Source organism: Solanum stenotomum, chromosome 11 (genome assembly GCF_019186545.1).
Source record: "Solanum stenotomum isolate F172 chromosome 11, ASM1918654v1, whole genome shotgun sequence".
Classification (NCBI taxonomy): Eukaryota; Viridiplantae; Streptophyta; class Magnoliopsida; order Solanales; family Solanaceae; genus Solanum; species Solanum stenotomum.
In genome coordinates, this window is record NC_064292.1 from 12,635,432 (window position 1) to 12,656,308 (window position 20,877).

General features: G+C 35.4%; 1 protein-coding gene across 3 annotated transcripts in view; it reads right to left on the reverse strand.

Moving 5' to 3' along the window:
- Window positions 1–18,462, reverse strand: part of LOC125845287 (uncharacterized) — a 30,030-nt gene extending 11,568 nt beyond the window's left edge. The window contains exons 1-13 of one of the 3 annotated variants that reach the window (XM_049524769.1): window positions 18,326–18,462; window positions 18,164–18,260; window positions 18,013–18,066; window positions 17,722–17,780; window positions 17,562–17,595; window positions 14,082–14,154; window positions 13,493–13,584; window positions 9,385–9,459; window positions 8,918–9,009; window positions 5,947–6,076; window positions 5,781–5,870; window positions 5,325–5,402; window positions 534–625 (exon numbers count right to left, since the gene is read on the reverse strand). In XM_049524769.1, the coding sequence (XP_049380726.1) occupies window positions 534–625; window positions 5,325–5,402; window positions 5,781–5,870; window positions 5,947–6,076; window positions 8,918–9,009; window positions 9,385–9,459; window positions 13,493–13,584; window positions 14,082–14,154; window positions 17,562–17,595; window positions 17,722–17,780; window positions 18,013–18,066; window positions 18,164–18,260; window positions 18,326–18,375 (1,016 nt within the window). In that variant the 5' untranslated portion in view covers window positions 18,376–18,462. The remainder of the gene's footprint in view (window positions 1–533; window positions 626–5,324; window positions 5,403–5,780; window positions 5,871–5,946; window positions 6,077–8,917; window positions 9,010–9,384; window positions 9,460–13,492; window positions 13,585–14,081; window positions 14,155–17,561; window positions 17,596–17,721; window positions 17,781–18,012; window positions 18,067–18,163; window positions 18,261–18,325) is intronic. The other 2 variants (XM_049524770.1, XM_049524771.1) reach the window with 2 other exon arrangements.
- Between the last annotated feature and the right edge of the window lie 2,415 nt (window positions 18,463–20,877).

Consider the following 20,877-nt stretch of genomic DNA (forward strand, 5'->3'; position numbering starts at 1 on the left):
GCTCTTTGATTTCATCCGCTTGCTCTCACACTTCAGTGTGTGCATTCGAGACATGTATGAAATATCTGTTGCTGCTTGATGCCAAAGGTACAAAGGTACCACAGCGTCAATTAGCATAAGCGTGTAATATTAACTTCAGCAATCCAAAATAAAACACCCAACATAGGACCTACTTTCATGCAGGAATAATCAGAAAAAACACAACGACAAAGCCTTGGAAGCATGCTAAGTGTATGGGTCACGTGAAAATCTTTGATCATGATTCATGACTCGGAGAGTTTCCTACTCCACCTCAAGTTTGAAATAATCTTATTGACACCACCATTACGTAACAAGAGTTCTACCAAAAATATTCCAGTACCTTCTCTGTTACACAAAAGTAAGTATGTGAATGACCTGACATCAATAGAACGCATTCCAATAATAACAGAGAAAAGCCACCTAATAAGCAACGCATAATTCAGCACACTGGGCGTAAAAATGCATCAAGAAGTAAAATGAAAGAATGTCTATGCATTTCCTTTCCAACTTACCAACCATCGTCAAGATGAAATGCCAATTGATTTTGACAAGATGGATTTATGTCAATGGAGTGTATTTCCTTCGATACTATATTTGACTGAGCCTGTAAAATGATATCTTGAATAAGATAGAAATAGCAAATGTATGTAAATTATGAGAATAACTATAGATAATGTGAAAACGGAAGAGAAGATGAGAGGAACTCGGCTTGGTTATTCCCTCAAGCTATTGTGGTTTAAATAACTATGTTCAAAGGTCTTAAAAAGGAAAGGAAATCAATACCTAATTACAAATCACAACGATTCTAACCCTCCCCATCAAGTTGGTGCATAAAATTTTATGTACCAAGCTTGCTACATATATAACTCGTCTTGGGACGATTAGGGACTTTGTGAATATGTTGTAAGATGATCATTTGACCGCACAAACCTTCTGACAAAAATTACAACCAATCTTTGTGTTTGTTTCTCTCGTGAAACACTAGACTTGATGCAATATAAAGTGCAACTTCATTATCGCACACAAGTTTCATTTCCTTAATCTCTCCAAATTTCAACTCCTTCAATAGTTGCTTGATCTGTCGGCACTACCATTGCCTGATATTTTGTTTGTGCATAGATTTAGCAACAACATGTTGTTTCTTACTTTTCCAAGATACCAAATTTTTCCCAACTAGAACATAGTATCCAGAAGTGGATCATCCGTTAGGGTATGACCCTACTAGTCTGATATCCAACAATTTTCTCATGTCCTTGGTCTTTGTAAAGTATTCCTTTACCTAGAGCAGATTTTATGTATCAAAGAATGCAATTAACTGCAGATGCCTCTTACAAAGAGAATCCAACAATTGACTTACAACACTAACCAGGAAGCCAATATCAGGTTGAGTCACTGTGAGATAGTTCAACTTTCCTACCAGCCTCCTATATCTCACAGGATCATTGATGGGCTCTCTGACCAAGTAGGAGCTTAATATTTGGATTTGATGAAGTATCAATAGGCCTACAATTTGCCGTCCCAATTTACTCAATAATACCAAGTACGTACTCCATGAAATGGCAATTGAACCGCAATTCCTAATTTGGATTGAGTAACCCCAATGCCCAAGAAGTACCTCAATCGACCAAGATCCTTAGTCTAAAAGTGTTGAAAAAGGTGATGTTTCAATTTGGTAATTCCCTCGTCACTGTTACCCGTGATGACTACGTCATCAATGTAAACCACTAAGTGCATGCATAAAATTGGGGCAAAGTGACGATAAAACACAAATGATCAGCTTCACTTCATACCATACCATGTCAAATGCCTTAATAGCCATGCTTAACTTCTCAAACCATGCCCGAGGAGACTGATTCAGACCATAAAGTGCTTGCCGTAGTCTGCACTCCATGTTACTAGACTCCCACTGAGCAACAAAACCAGGTGGTTGCTCCATATATACCTTATATTCAAGTCTATTGATGATTTCTTAATTACCGTGTAAAATAGTAAAGTTGATCAATCTATTAATGATTTTTTAATTACCATGTAAAATAAAAAGTGTCCATCTAATATTGGATGGAGGGAGTACAAGTCACCATGATTGATAATTTAAAATATTTAAAAAATAGACTTGTTTGAATCGCGAAATTTGGAAGGTGCCCCATGAATTGAGACGCAGGAGTATCTTTTAGGTATTTAAATACATTGTGTGTAATTGACCACTGGTATTTCCTCTCAAACAATGGCTAACACTAGGATTTTACCCCATCTATGTTTTTCCTTTTCATTTCATTAATTAGCTGTAATATTTTTGTCAGAGTCCATCAAAAGTTGCAATGGAATTAGCTAAAAATATTATACAAAGTATTGTGTGCACGGAATAAGAGTATGCAACACTCTTTCCACTTCCAAGAAATTACAGTAAGTGTGATTAAACCTCTCATGCTTAAATGAAAAATATAGTTGATCATACTCTTATTTCAACTGCATCAGTAAATTATCGCATTACCTTTCACATTATATTTAACCCTCTTGTATTCTTATTTTGTCTTGCCTTGTGAATAGTTTTAAAAAATGCATAATTTAAAATAAATAAATAGTTCAAAATTTAAGAAAATTTTGGACTTCTTTTTCATATTGATGTTCTTAACTATTATTGTCTTAGAGCCCGTTTGGCAATACAATATAAAATGATGAGATGAAGTTGAAGTTTTGTTTGGACATGCAATTTGAACTTTTTATGTTGCATGTTTTCTCATAAACATAAAAACTCCATAAGTTGTAAAACTATTAAAATTGTCCCAATTCTTTGTACATCTTATAAAATAAGCAAAAGTTTATAAAATCGCATAGTACACAATCACAAAGTTATTCTAAAAAAAATTATTGATCAAACTTTAACTTAATAAAAAGATAAAATTGAATATAAGTTGTATTGTACTAGTCTTTAATATAATCCTCTCACATAATATGGACAATCTTCTCACATTGAACTTGCATTTCACAAGACACGACAAGACAAAATAAGAACATAAGAGGGTTAAATATATGGGAAAACGAAAAAAATTAATTTACTAATGCAACTAAAATTAGAGTATGGTCAGTTTTATTTTTCATCTAACGCATGACAGGTCTGATCATATTTACTGTAATTTCTTAAGTGGAAAGAGTGTTACATACTCTTATTTTGTGTACACAATACTTAGTTTGTATAATATTATTAGTTAATTCCATTGCAACTTTAGATGGACGCTGACAGAAATGTTGCAGCTAATGAATGAAATGAAAAAGAAAAACAAAGATGGGCTAAAATCCTATTGTTAGCCATTGTTTGAGAGGAAATACAAGTGGTCAATTACACAATGTATTTACATACCTTAAAGATACTCCCTTCGTCTCAATTTATGTGGCACCTTCCGGATTTTGAGATTCAACCAAATCTATTTTTGACCAAATTTTTTTGTATATCTTTTAAATATTTTAAATTGTCAATCATGGTGACTTATACTCCCTCCATCCCATATTAGATGGACACATTTCATTGTACATGGTAATGAAGAAATCATTAATAGACTGATCAACTTCATAATTAAAACCCTCTCATTCACTCCTAAATTTCTACGCTCAAGAACTTTCAAAAAAAAAAACACTCAAGGCTTCAAGAAGCAAGATCTAAGGTTCATTCTCAAGGTCTCTTTCTTAAGTTCTTCGTCAAAAGGTATGTTTGAACATTCCCCATCTCAAACTACTCATACAAGGTTCATTTCTATTATTCATATTTTCTAAAATACGAATTGAGGTTAAGGTTGAGAGATGCTTTCATGAAAATTGATTACAAATGTTCCTCTCTTGTTAATTGTGTTCAAATTACTTTATTATGATTTCAGAACTTGGATTGTTGGATTGCCTCCTATGATTTTGAAAAAGGTTTTTTGGTATCAATAACAGATCTGAGAATTTATGAGATTGTCAAAAGCTTTGGTTTAAAATGGCGAACAAAGGGAATTTCCCATCCCAGTTAAATGTTAATGATATTGCATTTTTATGTTGACTTATAACTTCGAAAGACTTGAATGATGGCATTGAACGGAATGCTTTAACATAAATGAGTCTTTGATTTTCAAACAGTGAGTTAAGAGCTTTAAATGGTAAATTATACATTCAGCATGGTTATTATGGCTTGCAAGTGTTGGTATGATGATACTAATGGAAATATACCTTATTTGGATAACTTTAAATAAACGAAAACTTGTAAAAGGTTTTAATGGGGGCTTAAAAAAAGTTTGGTAGTATCGCCGACAAGGTGTAAGGTCCTCGTGGCTTATCACTCGAATCCGCATTTGCTGACATGAAAGGTCCTTGTCCTAAAATAGGGTTGACCATTGTATGTTGTTAATTGGAGCAGCCTCTACAGTCTTTTCTTTGGGAAAAATTGGTTTGTCAAATTCTTATATTTCTCAAGTCATGCAGTATACATGGATTGGGGCACTGGTCGGGGGGAGGTCGGACCCATATAGCCCATGGGTCGCTTTTATGTCGTTGAACACTACCCTACTCAAGATTAATGGTTTTCGAAAGGTCGATGTCTAAATGCTTTGGGTCTGCACTTATGATTTTGTCTTTCCTTTATGATTATATTGTATGAATATATATTGTTTGTCTTTTCCCCCGGATTGTATACCAGTACTCGTCGTACTGACCGTCCTCAGCCGCTACATCGTTTGATGATGTAGGATCATTCATGGTTCCGGGCAATAGTAGATCATTCAGAGACAACAATTAGCATTGTGGTGAGCTTTCCATCTTCCGAAAAGCGGACTTCTCTTTTATCCGTCTTTCCTCTGGTTTTCATGGTATTATCAAGGGCCATGTCCAGACGTAGATATTATTATTATGTTAGTAGATATTTCGTAGACCTATGGTTAGTTGGTATTGGTTATCTTATTAAGAGTCGAATTGGTTTTCCTCTTTGAATTCTTTTGAATATTAATTGTAATGGGCCTCCTTTTCTGCATGGTATTTGTATTGGATTATCCAGGTTAAGTAGGTTGGTTGGTGCTCTCGGGCCTAATTGAGTTCCAAGTGCCGTGTCACATCTAGGGTGGGGTCTCGGGACGTGACATAAGAATATTGGGAAAATTGATAATTAGGATTATCTGTACTTAAATATGCAAAATACTAGCTTCAATGCCCTACCCGGCATGCTAATAAGTATGCCAAGAAGAATCAAAAAATAGAATATATTGGGGAATGGAAAGACTAGATGATGTCACTATAGTTATTACTGTAGAATAAGATAATGGCTACCTGACATGACTTACAAGTAAACATACCTTCAAAGAAGCAATTCTCTCTAGCTCAGATGCCAATTTAATTGCTGTCATAGGAGAATAACTTACCTGAAAACACAAAAGCTCTCTATTATACGCAATTAAGAATTTTACCAAACTCATTGGGAATCAAAGATCACTTACTTTCTCATGTTCTACTTATTGATGGCATAAATACAATTCGCATGATATCAATAACCAAAGATCCTTTTTTTCACTTTCGATCGACTAAAGTTATTAATATCTTTTATCTTAACAATAGTGAAATAAGAGATTTCATTATATATTTTCTCAAAGCCTCAAATACAAAAGACACAAGAACTCACAATAGAAGAGAAAACAGGAGCAGTTCAAATTTACTAGTCAACTATTAAATCTGACATGGACAACCCTATATGTTGCATCATGATTGGAAGCCTAGAAAAGAAACACACATAATATTAATACCACTCTGTTATTCTGGAAAGCTGCAGACGATCTTCCACCACGAATATCCCACATGTAAATAGTTCCCTGCTTGCTAGCTCCAAATATAACCTACTATTTGGAAAAAAGAAAATTTACAAATGGAAGTTGTTGATAGCTTTCAAAAAGAATCTATCTTAGTCGTAACCTGATCATCTGCATTCAATTTGATACTATTAAGAGGACTATTAGAATTGGTTGCTAGCTCAAGACATGGAAGATCACTGGCTCTTCTATCCCATATATTTATAACACCAGAGACATCAGAAGCAAGTAACCTGTTGAAGCAAGCATATCACTATTCATTAGGACCTAGAACAAAATATGGAAGTTATGGAACTACAAACCTTAAACTCCATTTTATAATTATAATGAAATCAGAAAAGATAAACTATAAACATGTTACAAAAATATAATTTAAGGTTGCAACTTATAAAAAAATATGTAGAACAAACACAAAAATGATTATTTAGAAAACTTAGTCTAACAAGAAATGTGACAATTAATATTGGATGGAGGGAGAATAGGTTTTCTCTCTAGGGGCACGTTAGGTGCCTGTAACTTGCACACCTCCCCAATGGCACAGGAACGACCGAAAAAAACCACCAACAAATTGCCAGCAACAAATGGACAATGACAGCAGAAGGAGCACCCTGTGACACAGGATCCTGGTACGGGCAAGTTGAAATAAACCATGAAGAATCAGGATAAATTTGATGACGAAGAGCTTCAATGGCCATATTTACCGAGTAGCAGCACAATCTGGAAAACATCATGTAATGACCCTAAAGGTCATTTTTGGAAATTTTCAGAAAATTACCATTTAACCCCTCCCGATAGTGAACCCGGTTTTTGGGTCGTGACACGTCACCATCTCTAATTGTGAACAAGGTGCAAGTACAAAACAGATAGATGACCCTACTACCACACCAGTGAATTTGACGGGATCAACCAATGGAATAGTACCAATGGAGCCAACCTAGGTCTCTTCACCCCCAAAGGTTGACCCGAAACCTGACGAGACTGAAATTATGGGGATACTACATGAGATGCTAATGAGGGGACTTGGGCTGGTTTGGTAGTGGGCAACAAACTTGCTTCAAAAGGTATGAATCTCTTATACGTTTCACCAGTGATCGAAGAAGGTGGAATCATAGTCCATCTACTGAAGGAGGATCTTGAAGGTGGGAATCAGCAATGGGACAAAGATCTCATACTATATGTGGTAGGTAATACACCAACAATTGGATCAGTAGAAAAGTTAATTGCTATGCAGTGGAACTTTGCGTCGATAAGGTATTGTACAACACTGATGGCTATTTTGTGATTCATTTTAGTTGTACCAAAGAGGGATGAGGTCATTTTCACTGGACCTTACACACTGAATAATAGACCAATGATCATAAAGGCCTGGACAGTTGAGTTTGACTTCATTGAGGAGGTCTTAAAGGCCATTCCTCTGTGGGTGAAGCTTCCTAATCTTCCCCTAAACAGCTGGAGCAAGGAGGCACTTAGCAGGATAGGGAGTGGCTTGGGGAGGCCACTTTGTGAAGATGATAGTACAATTAAGGCTGAGAGGATCCCGGATGCTAGTTGAGAAGGATGTAACTAGGACTTTGCCCTGCTCTGTTAATGTGGGTGATCCTACTGGGAAGGAAGTGGATCAAACTGTGCTTTATGATTGGAGGCCACTGCACTGTCCAATATGCTGCCAAATAGGCCACTCTTGCCCTGCAATGAGAATGAAACAAGATGCTGCGCAGGCTGCAGACCAATAGGAAAAAAAGTAAGGGGTCCAATAGAAGCAGGAATGAAAGGTGAACAGTGTTTTAGATCCTAGCACAGATTATAATATTGATATCCAGGTAAGACTTAAGAGTCGGTTGCTTACTGATGGAACTTATAGTAGTATAGTAACTGCTAATACATCTATCTCTACTGAAGTACTTGAAGGGGGCAAACAGTGAAAGGCAAATCAACTGCTAAGCAAGTGGTGTTCCACAGTGGCAGGGAATGGGGAGCCCAAATGCTTTCATTGTCCTTGTTGATACTCGTACTTCTACTTCCCAAGCCAGACTGGAGTTAAGGTGGAGTGATGAAGCACCTGACCCCCCCCCCCCCCCCCCCCCTTCCATTACATTAACAAAGGTGCTTGGAATGTCAGGGGTATCAATAAAGTATAAGCATAGTGGTTCACTAGCTTTTGCAAGTCGCATAAGGTAGTTCTTATTGATGTTATAGAGAATAGAGTTTAAAGAACCTAAGGCTCAGAAAATTATAAAGAAACTAGTAGGTAACTGGTGTTGGGTGGCTAACTACCAAGAGGGCCGGGGGGGGGGGGGATTTGGATGTTGCGGAACTAGGCTGTGGTTGATTTCAGAAATGACAGAGATACATACACAGTTTATACATGGACAGTTGACTTTACTCCACAATCAAGCTAGTTTTAGCTACAATATTGTATATGGTCTTCAAGATAGTTCAAGATAGAAAGCTCTTTGGGAGGATCTAAAGGGGCTTATCAATGGTTCAACAAAACCAAGATTGATCATGGGAGATTGCTGCACTGTACAAGATGGGAGGTTAAAGACATTAAAGAGTTTGTCCAAGATACTGGTCTAGTAGAATTGAAGAGTGTTGGCACTGGATACGTGAAGACAAGAGAGCAACTAGCTGATTCGTTTACAAAGGGCATTGAATGGAACTCGAGTTAATTATCTTTGTAACAAGCTAGGCATGATCAATACCCACTCCAGCTTGAGAGGTGCTAAAGAATACATCTAGACACCCTATAATGAATGTAGACACCCATTAGTATAATGTACAGAGCCTACATATAGGGATTCATAGAATTTTCTTTTGATTTCTTTCCTTAATTAGGGCTCAATGTATATGTATGTGTACCTCTCACATTATGGAATAGACAATTTGGAAATTACTCCATTACCTTGTTCAGTATCAGTATCTAACTGTAGCCTTACAACAAGATCTTGTCAGCATTGGGCTAACAAATGACTTTTCAGCATGACATGCCATCGTGATTTTAAGATCTGAAGTGTTAATTCAGTAACATATTAACTAGAGTGATATAATTGCTAAAAGAAGGCTGTTTGGCTGACCTTGAGTCATCATGGGAACAAAATGCTACATCAGAGAAACCTTTATGAGCATTATATCCATGAACAGAGATGGTATGCCTTTTCCGTAACACCTACACAAATAATAACAAAAGGTAAAACGACAACAATTCGCCTCAAATCACTTTGAGTTAACTACTTTATCTGCATTTTTGGGCTTTGTGGATGATATGACTTAGATAACTATGACAGTTGAAGCAACTCTACATTTTCTCTTGAAGAACAGAATGTAATTGTTTGAAACTCTANCACCTACACAAATAATAACAAAAGGTAAAACAACAACAATTCGCCTCAATTCACTTTGAGTTAACTACTTTATCTGCATTTTTGGGCTTTGTGGATGATATGACTTAGATAACTATGACAGTTGAAGCAACTCTACATTTTCTCTTGAAGAACAGAATGTAATTGTTTGAAACTCTAGTGAGACAGAAGATGGTACTTACTTCAACTGGTTCTGAAGATACATAACCAATGTCAAATATACATACATCTGAACTTTTCATAGATGTGCAAGCAACCTGATTTTGAGAACATAAGACGTGTCAAATCTAAAGTCCAACTAAAAGACATATACTCCAGATAGAACAAGATCTAAACTAATCAACTTGAGAGAAGACAAACAGACCTTAAAGCGAAAGTTTCCTATTAGGTACACATTTTATGTGGTGCAAAGTTCGACAAAACTGATAAGCTAAAACTAACGCTTCACTCGTCTGCACTTAATAAAGGTCTTAATCATTCAAATCTTAGTCATTAAGTTTGTTAATTTTATTGGTCAACTCTTAATCATTAAGTGCATTTGTTTTTTAAATTTAACAACCATTTAATGGATCGGAGAAGATCTGAATGATTAAGATCTATAACAAAGTCGGTATCTTTTGTTTCCATTAAGATTAAGACGTTTGAATTTGAATGCACATCTAAATGATTAAGATGTTGTCTCTAGATCTAAACATTTAATGATTAAGATTGTTTCTTTTTCAACATTTGAATGTCTAATATCATGAGTGTCTAGATGATACCTTTTATCCCAACACAATGTTCACGACTTAGTAAGGCATAATGTTTATGAATCACAAGAAGGGCATTAAGAACTAAATCTCGTGTCAAGCACGAAGGCCAGGATGTGGTGGATAATATCCCATGACTATATTATGCCTACGCGACCAGGTCCGAACTCCGAACACACAGATAGTATTCCATCTCTATATGATGGATAGTATCCCAAATGGCTAAAGAAGAAAATGATGACATCCCAAAAGCTAAGGTATAAAAGTAAGATTAATGATAAAAAAAATATGCATAATGAACCTAAAAGGTGGCTTCCAGTTATCGTATGCTTTAATTTCCTACTTCATGTACTTTCTTTATGCATATTGCCTACCGTATGTCATTATGTCTGCTTTATGTATGAGTACTATTTCATATGTACTCACATCCCATTTGTCGGGGGCATTGCATTTCACAATGTAGGTTCTAATGTTCATATTAAATTTATTTGTGAATGTGCGTGAATATATGACGGAAGCATTGTGATTTTAATGTGGATAGAAGTCTTGATAATTATTAGGAAACACATGTTACATGAATATATTTTAAACGGTACTTGCATTTTAAATATCATGTCTTTAGTAGAAAATTTGAAATATAAGTTGCACGGGCACATGGCTGACATATCACAGATTATTATATTACTTAGCTTATACTCTAACTATTAGGCTTAGATTTTATAGAATATCAAGTTTTTTGCTAATATTTTTTTAATTCTGGTGTATTTCATTACAGAAAGATCACAACGAAGGATGCAAATAGCATACATGAACATGGTGAGAATATTGTGGAGGTAATTGATCATGCAGAACCAAATCAGAAAAAAGTTAACATTAGTTGTTTGCCGCTACTTCAAAAGACCTGGCAGAGCTATATGTGGAATTGAAAGTGCAGTGTGTAGAGCATCATTTAAATGTGGTTCAACTCTTGGTCACCAAGGTAAAAGTTATAGGACATCACATTTGCAGTGCCGTAAAGATAAATGTCTGATGCTTAAAGTTCATGATTCATGTCAAATGATTAATCAAAGAAGGTAAAATGTAGTCTTGAAAAATTGATTAGTGGACACAATGTGGAATGCTTGTTGGAGCTATCATAAGCATAATTTGTCGTACTCTTTTGTTGAATATGATGGAATTAAGGCTTGGGCGAATTATATAAGTCCAAATGTTATGATTCCTTCTAGGAACGCTTCTGTTGCAAATGTCAAGAAAGTGTATATAGAGAGAAAGAGAAATTGAAACAAACCTTAGCTAAAATTCCTAATAGGATATATTTGACTTTTGATTGTTGGACATCATCTAATTCCGAGGGATATATTTGTTTAACTGCCCAATTTGTTGATAAAAATTGGAGTTTGATTTGTAAAATTCTAAATTTACATATGTATCCACCTCAGACTGGAGTTGAATTGGCTGCTATACTATATAGGACTGTTTGAAAGATAAGAAGGTATATTCAATAAATTTGGATAATGCCACTGTCAATGACACCTTGCAAAATATTTAAAAGGGACATCTTAGATTGCAAAAGAGCTTGTTATGTAATTGCAAAAGAAGTGTTTACTCAAGGATTTGGATAATGCCACTGTCAATGACACCTTGCAAAATATTTAAAAGGGACATCTTAGATTGCAAAAGAGCTTGTTATGTGATTGCAAAAGAAGTGTTAACTCAAGGAATTTGACATCAAAGAGCTTGGGAAATTAAAGTATTTTTTGGGAATCGAAGTGGCACACTCAAGCAAGGAATCTTTATTTCCCAACAAAACTATGTGCTTGATTTGCTGAAAGAAATAGGAAAATTAGGGTGTAAGCCAATGGCTACACCAATTGAATATAATCATAGATTGTGCAATGCTCCAGAAGATTATGTGGTAGATAAAGGCTTGTATCAAAGGCATGTAGGGAAATTGATTTACTTGTCCCATTCAAGGCAGGACATTGCATTTGATGTAAGTGTTGTTAGCCAATTTATGCATGGTCCTAGAGAAATGCATCTTCAAGCTGTCAACAGGATTCTACAATATCTTAAAGGAAGTTCTGGAAAAGGAATATTATTCAAAAGAGGTGGAGACATGGTTTTAGAGGCTTATACAGATGCAGACTATGCTGGTTCATTAGTAGATCGAAGGTCAAGTTCTAGATATTGCACTTTCTTAGGAGGAAATTTGATGACGTGGAGGAGTAGAAAACAAAATGTAGTAGCTAGATCAAGTGCAGAATCCGAGTTTAGATTTATGGCTATGGGAGTTTGTGAGTTGTTATGGTTAAAGATAATCCTTGATGATTTGAAGATTAGATGGAAAGGACATATGAGACTATATTGTGACAATAAATCAACAATAAGTATAGCTCATAATCTTGTACAACATGATCGCACTAAGCATATTGAGGTAGATAGACATTTCATTAAGGAGAAATTAGATAAAGGACTCATTTGTACGCCATTTATATCTACAAAAGATCAGGTGGCTGATGTTTTAACAAAAGGACTGCCAAACAATATGTTTCAAGATCTAATAAGCAAGCAAGGAATGGAAGATATCCATTCACCCACTTGAGGGGAGTGTTGGCTGATAGAGGATTTCCAAGAAGATTTTCTTCTTATCAAGATATGATCCTCTAAGTGATTTAGGATAATTAGAATATCATATCTCTGATCCTTTCTCTTAATGTAAAATATATGATTCTGTATAATCCCGATTTCATGGGATTTAGGTGATTCTATTCCACAATCTCTTATGTATATACAAAGCCATATTTATGACATAGAAACATGTGAATGAAATTATTCAACAATCTTATTCCACAATGATACATTGTGTTGTGATTGTGTATTATGTGCTTACTGAGTTGTGGTTGTCTGCCCATATTTTGTATATTGGAACTAGCCAATGATCTTACTAGTACACTATTGATGTGTGCGGATACTGCACTTTCTCTCTCTTTGTTGAGTACAGGGCATCTTCAGGCGACTGCTTCATGACCTCAACTGTGAAACCATCGAAATTTGAATCCAAGGTTGAGCCACTTCCTCCGGGATGCTATGGATTCCTCTTATCCTCTGAGTCCATTATTCAGACTCAAACATTCTAGACTTATGTTTTCGTTTTGTTCAGGTTTGCATCCCCTATCCTAGACTATGAGATGTTTTGGTACTATGACTTTCAGGTTCTAGGGAGTTTTATTTTGCATTTGGATTTCTAGTTAAATTTGAGTGTATGGGAACTCAATCTTTTTAATTATTAAAAGACTATTTCCTTACTGTTTTATATCATGACTTAGTTCGTAATTGGTTGTGGGTTAAACATTGGATTGGTAGTTGGTTCTCCCACCAGGAGTTAGCGATGTCGTGACACTGGTCCTTCAACAACTTCACCAAATTTGCTTATACTCTTACCAACTTACATGAAAACCAATTCATGATCTTTAAGTTATCATAATATAGAAAGACTAACTTTTTTCATTGCATAAGATCTTGCGGTGGAAATTGTTCAAACCTCATCTTGATTGGAAACATTCCATCGAACAACATCAAGTTGTTGACCAGTAGAAATGTGCAGCAACTGCTTTGTTTCATCTTCTTTTGAACCTATATGAAGTTTTCAAGTTCCAAAACATTGTATAAGAAGTAGCTCAACAATAAACTACATCAAAAGGCAAAGCATGTAGGACTTGTCTAGTTTGGTCTTTCAACAGTCCAAGATCATATCATGGAAGGCAGGTTGGTTAAGGGAAAAGATCAGTCCAGTTTCATTAGCCAACTCTAGATGGTTGGGGCTGAGTTAAGTTTCAAAAGATCTTCCCATAGTTGGAATACCGGAGTTAAGTAAGTTTTAGCAGGAATACCTACCCCATGGTAACATGCTTATGTAAATAGGCGATTCTACAATAAGTGGCTTTAGTTATTATTAGAGGATAAGTATAGTTTTAAGAATTTGATACCAATTGAAAAGTATTATCTCATGGATAATTGCAAGGGATATTATGTTTCTTCCTAATGATATAATCAGAATGATTATACAGCAAATTCTCGGGAACAAACACTTGGGAAAAATGACGCATGATGACGAAACTTATACCCCTTACCATTACAATAAAGACTCTCGTAGTCATGCACAGTTAAGCAACCTGATTGAGTCACTGATGCTAGATATATTCCCTGCCAAAAATGAAGATGCAGTTAAGTTTGAAGAATTGAAGAACAGACTGAGAAACTTAAACTAAGAGAAGGGACCGGGGGAAATAATAAGGTAATCCTGAACCAAGTGCAAATGATAAGTTTTTTTCTTTTTGATAAGGCAAGATTTTATTAAATAACAGTATCAAAGAGGTACTGCAGCAAAATACAAAGAGCTAGACTTGATCACATTAAATCCCTATAAAATTTAACAAGTATAGCATATCCTGAAAATTAAAAATAGAGTTTCCTTTCTTCCAGTAATACATATTTTGAGTGCATCTATATTTCACTAATTGAGTTGCTCCTTTTTGCCATCAAAACATCTCCTATTCCTCTAAATCCAGTTTGTTGTATGGTGCGGAGTGTTGGTCAGTCAAGAACTCTCACATTCAGAAGATGAAAGTGGCGGAGATAAGGTTGTTGTGATGGATGTTTGGATATACCAGGAGAGATAGAATTAAAAAATGAGGATATCCGAGATGAGGTAGGGTGACTTCAGTGGAGGACAAGATGCGGGAAGCGAGGTTGAGATGGTTTGGGCAAGTGATAAAGAGAGACACGGATGCCCCAGTGTGGAGGTGTGAGAGGTTGGTTATGGATGGATTCAGGAGAGGTAGAGGNGACTTCCAGCATCCTAACAGACTTCTGAAATTTTTAGGAATAGCGCATTGCACACCGAAAATTCCCATAAACAAGGTCCAAATCTGCCAGGTGTAATTATAGTGCAGAAAAAGAAGATTAACAGATTCACAAGAGTGTTCACATTGATAGAATCTGCTACAAAGTTTAGAGCCTCTTTTCCTCAAATTCTCCTGTGAAAAACATGCATCATGAACCACCACCCAATCAAAACAAGCCTTTTTAGTTGGTGCAGAGCTCTTCCAAATCAACCTCTAAGTCCACATAGATCCCAATTCAGTGTCTTGCTAAAGGAGTTCTCTATAATAAGAGTTGACAGAAAAGCTCCTTTCTAACTAGGATTCCAACGCAATACATCTTCCCTCCCTGATTTATCTTTACTGAATACATTTTTTGCAAAAATAGGTCCCACTTTATGCATTTTGAATAATAGAAATTCCTCCTGAACTGAAAATTCCAGCCATCTTCATTAAAGACATCAGTCATTAGCACATCTGTGTTATTCGCTGTACTGTAAAGGCAAGGAAATCGCTCTTTCAGCAGTTCTGTACCATTTTATTGCCCTTCCACAGTCTAACTCTCTTCCCATTACCAACTACAATGCTGACATTCTTGATGAATTCTCCTCAGAAACTATCTGTTTTCACACAGCTACTCTGTAAGGTGTATTCACAGCCTTAGGAGCCCAAAACCCTTCCACCACAGATTTCCAAGGGGCTACCTTTCCAGCGTTGAGTCTCCACACCATTTTCATGGCAAACTTCGGTTATGAACTTTTAAATTCCTAACTCCTAAGCCCCCCTCTTCCTTGTGTCTAACTATTGTATTCCACTTAACCAAATGAAACTTCTTGTTCTAAGCACTATCCTCCCACAGAAATATTTCCTTATCTTGTCAATCTTCTTCTCTATACTGGCAGGAATAGTAGCAAGGACATCAGGTATGTTGGAATACCATTTAACACGCTATTAACTGGAATTAGCCTTCCTCCAAAAGAATGCTATTGTTGCTTCTGAGGAGTAAGGCATCTCCCAGTATAATAGGAATCTTCATGGGAAAAGGCATCTGGAGTGTTGCTCAAGGAGCAAAAGAATAAAATAGAATAAAAGTTCTGACTGAGATTATTAGGTTTATTGCTTATTATTAAAGAAGGGAAGGACAATGGTTAAGAAAAACTCTCTGAAGACAATAAACAGAAATCTGTATTTGGAAGATAAAAAGGTAATGAATAGTCTCTAAAAAGCAAACAGATGGTGTGTGGGATTTGCGGTAAGGATAATGGACCTTCAAGGGCACGCACAAACATAGTTGAGTGACTTATTTATGAAGAGTCCTTACGTCCAAGTGGATTTTCTCATACTCAGCAATCTCGGTAGAGTTCGGCATGTTCTGGAGATAGCTATAGATGAAAACCCAAAGATCCATTTGTTGGTATTCCTACCATTCCTTATAAAATCAATAAAACTAACTAAGCTATTAAATAACTAGCATAAAAATACTCAGATCTCTAACTCTAAGCAGAAATACACATTTTTGTTGATCTAACACCTAGACTTAAAGGCAAGTTCTACAGAGTGGTCGTTAGACCAGCTATGTTGTATGGTGCGGAGTATTGGCCAGTCAAGAACTCTCGTATTCAGAAGATGAAAGTGGCGGAGATGAGGATGTTGTGATGGATGTTTGGATATACCGGGAGAGATAGAATTAAAAAATGAGGATATCCGAGATGAGGTAGGGTGACTTCAGTGGAGGACAAGATGCGGGAAGCGAGGTTGAGATGGTTTGGGCAAGTGATAAAGAGAGACACGGATGCCCCAGTGTGGAGGTGTGAGAGGTTGGTTATGGATGGATTCAGGAGAGGTAGAGGTAGACCAAAGAAAAATTAAGGAGAAGTGATTACACAGGACATGGCACAGTTGCAGTTTACCGAAGACATGACCTTAGATAAGATGGTGTCAGGACATGAATTAAGGTAGAAGGTTAGTATGTAGGAGTGTGTCCCTACTAGTAGGTATGAGTGTTTTGTCTTGTGCCCTTACTAGTAATTGTAGGATTACTCTTATAGTTTCTTGTTCATCGATTTCCGTGACTATTTATTATTTCGTGTAGACTGTTTGTAGTATTATTTTGTTATAGTACTACTAGGTTACTAATTGTTGTTTTTGTCACTATATAATGTATTTTGTACTTCCATTATGTCTTTTCCTACACTATCTTTGATTGAGTCGGGGTCTATTGGAAACAACCTCTCTATATCACCTCTGAGGTAGAGTAAGGTCTGCGTACACACTACCTTCTCCAGACCCAATTGTGTGAGACTACACTGGGTATGTTGTTGTTGTTGTTGTAGTTGTTGTTGCTGTTGTTGTTGTTGTTGTAAGGTATGAAGAAGTGCATTATGAAAGCCTATATTACTTCCATTTAGCCAACAGAATGTTATTTCTTGAAGAACTTCCAGATTACATTATGTTTTATAGTAGCTTCACTTCTAAGCAAGACTGGCATCTAATCTAGTCCCACAAAATAGAAGCAATGAACAAACTGTTCTTTCAATCATCTGATAATGCAGTTATAGGTCAATATGCAATTGCCTATGGGAGCTGGAAAAATATAGCACCCAATTTTTTTCCAAATAGAAGAACACAACAAACTTGTTAAAGAAAGAAATCTGACCAAAAAAAAAGGAAAAAGAAAGAAATAGCAAATGCTTCAGATCAAGTTCCAGAGATTAGTAATCCAGCAGTTACCTTTTTATCAAATTCCAAGGCCGAGATACCCTCTCTGAAAACAGAAGACATGAAATCAAGAGAGGACTCATCGACAAGACAAAACTCGGACACCAGTAATAATTCAGTTGCTTCCAATCAACAACCAAATAAATTGAAACAAATTAAAAGACCACAATACCCCCCTAACGGATTTTGACTATAATTAGCACCATCAACTCCACCAAGAAACCAGTTCACCTGAAATGAACCTCACATAAGAATAAATGAGGAGGAACAAATTATAGATATATTACCAAAAAAAAAAACCGTCACACGTCTAAATTGCTACTGTGATGCAAAGTTTCCCTTCAAAATCAAGGAAAATGGTGTAAAACAAAAACCTAATCAAAACTAACAAAATTTAGTTCCTACAAGAGAAAATGATGTTACATTTCTCAATTGGAAACAGAAAGGCATAGATTAGTAGTACATGTGTTTGACAAGGCGCTCCATGGATGTGATAAGTATGAGGTAATACCATAACCTTCAAATTCAAATATAAAAGAAAGGAAATTACAACACAATTGAGCAACCAAAGTGAAAATTGAAAATGAAAATGTACATAAACGCATAATTTTTACCTCTGAATAAGATTGCATGAGTAACCCAGAAACATCATGCTGGTACTTTCGATCAAATTTTCCATTCAATTCGAGTAGACTTCTCTTCCATTGTGACCTAAAATCAAGTAAATTATACCTTTTTGTGTTCACCAATGTAAAGAGTAAGAGAAAAATGGTTACCTCTTAGTGGGTTTAGGGTTTATGGGAGAGGGATCCAAATATTTGTCCATGCCCTGTACTGTATCTGTATCCCTAATATTGTTCAGTTTAGAAGAGATGACGATATGCAATAGGTTCAAAATAGAGAGGATTTTCCCGCCAAGGAAATTTATTTTGTGTCCTCATTTCTTCCCCCGCTGTGAAGGGAGTTGTTTCAAGTCTAATTTTGGTTAGGTGACTAGTGGGTAGGGCTGTTTATCCGTTGGTTCGGTTCGATTTTAAAGTTTATTGATTTAATTAATTGGTTATTGGTTTGTAAACATGCTAAATCGTTAAGAACCATTAAGATATTGGCTTATCAATTACTGATCGTTATCGATTTTCTGTTAAGATTTGACACAAAAAATAAATAATCTTAGAAACATGGTGACAAACCAAATAAATCATGCACATAAGTTGATAAATTGTATATTACTAAAAAAAACAACACTAATACATTGTAGAATAATCGAAGTTTGATACTGCCAGAAATAAAAATATGAAACTAAATCCTAATTCAAGGACCTTTATATACCAAAATAGTATAAATAAATTTATTAATTTACTATCGAGCTATCGGTTAACCCGTTAAGAAAAACTTCAAACCGTTAAGAACCGATAACCCGATAATAAAAAATCAAAACCGTTAAACCAATAAACCATTGCCGATGAACCACTAACTTTTTTTCGATTCGGATTATCGACTTTCGTTCGGTTTTGAACAGCTCTACTGATGAGTTAATTTTAATACTCCCTCCCTTTCAAAAAGAATGGTCTAGTTTGACTTGATACAAAGTTTAAGAAAATAAAAAAGCCTTTTGAATCTTGTGGTCTTAAATTAAAGTTATGTCAAATGTACAAATTTGTCTTTTAATCTTGTGGTTTTTAAACATGTCACGTGGAAAGCTGAAATTAAAATATTACCAAAAAATACAGAGATCATTATTTTTTATACTGACTAAAAAGGAAAGGAGTTCGTTTTTTTTAAACGGGGGAGTATTAATTTCGCGGCACTTGCACATATTATCAGTAAATAGTAAATAGACGGGCAAATTAGCCAAAATGTGCATGAGGTTATATTTTTTACCCAAAAATTAGTCCACTTCAAAAAATAAGTAATAAATGGTCATTTGGTACTTTTCCTTACAAAAAATTTGGTCCGCTTCATCTTGATCTTCTTCTTCTTACTTCTTTTTATGCTTCTTCTTCTTCTTGTTGATTGTGTTGTTGATTCTTCTTGTTGTTGATGATGCTGATTCTTCTTGTGGCTTTTCTTTTATATATAAAAATATTGACGTATCGCAAACATGAATCGTTTCGAATAAATTATATATCAAAAGACTCGAAACATCAAGATGATTAATATTTAAAATTTGGATTGTTCAGAGGTATAGTCAATGTATATTTCATGTATAGTTAAGTTATAGTAAGTTTTAGAATGTATCATAATGTATAGTCAGTGTATAGCTCATGTATAGGTATGCTATATTATATAGTCAATTCAATGTGTACTTTCTATGACTTTTGGAAAACTACCTAGACTAATTTCTAATGATATGTGTACCTTTTTCGTTTAAAAATTCTGCAATGTGGTACTCCACATGAAAAAATAATTTCATAGTGGGAAATATAAATAAATTAATATTAGGTTACGAGTTGAAGGTTTAAAGTTAAAACTAATCTCATATAAATTAATTTATTCCAACTGTGATATCCACCATCTTCTTCTCCACCTTCTTAGTTGTGGTCTCGTCTCTATCATGGCACCGATATCTCTAACTTGAAAGGGGAGAAATTAGGATTTAAAGAAAGTCAACTAAAATTATATTAATAAAATTAATGTGTCAGCAAATAAAGTTGTTATATATGTCAGGTGGACGAAAATTTTAAGGGAAAACGCACCTAGAATCATTTCTAGACAAACATTTGGTCTAGTTAACGTATGTGTGTGTTTCACTAACTATTGGATGATAGTTCATGTATGAAACTCACATTTTCACTGATTCAGGTATGAAACTCAATAAAGAAAATAGTCAAATGCCCCCCTCTCCTCCCCCCCCCCCCCAACCTATTACTGGATTCCCAACTACACACTTATACTTTATGGAGGTCCTATCATCCACTTGGACTATTTCAAGATTGAATTAACTTTCACCCTAAAATGCAATACTCAGATTTATTTTGTGTGGTGAAATACACGCACCAACCCATATTTAACCAGTGTATTTTCTATTAAAATTTATTATTTTTTTATTTACTTTCTTCCCCATTCTTCTTATTTTCATTACTCTCCACTATTTGTTTCACCATTAAAACGATTTCAGAGTGTAACATCCCAAAAATTTCTAAGTTAAGACTCGAGTCATTCCTTATGGTGAATAAGGTTTTTCCCGAGTGATTCAAAATTTTCTTAGATGTTAAGGTCGCTAAAACTTCATAGCATAAAGTTGAATTGGAAATTTTCCTTCCAATTAAATTTCTCTATGAGATTATTCTTTGGTCAACTTTAAATGACCATAACTTTCAGCACAAAA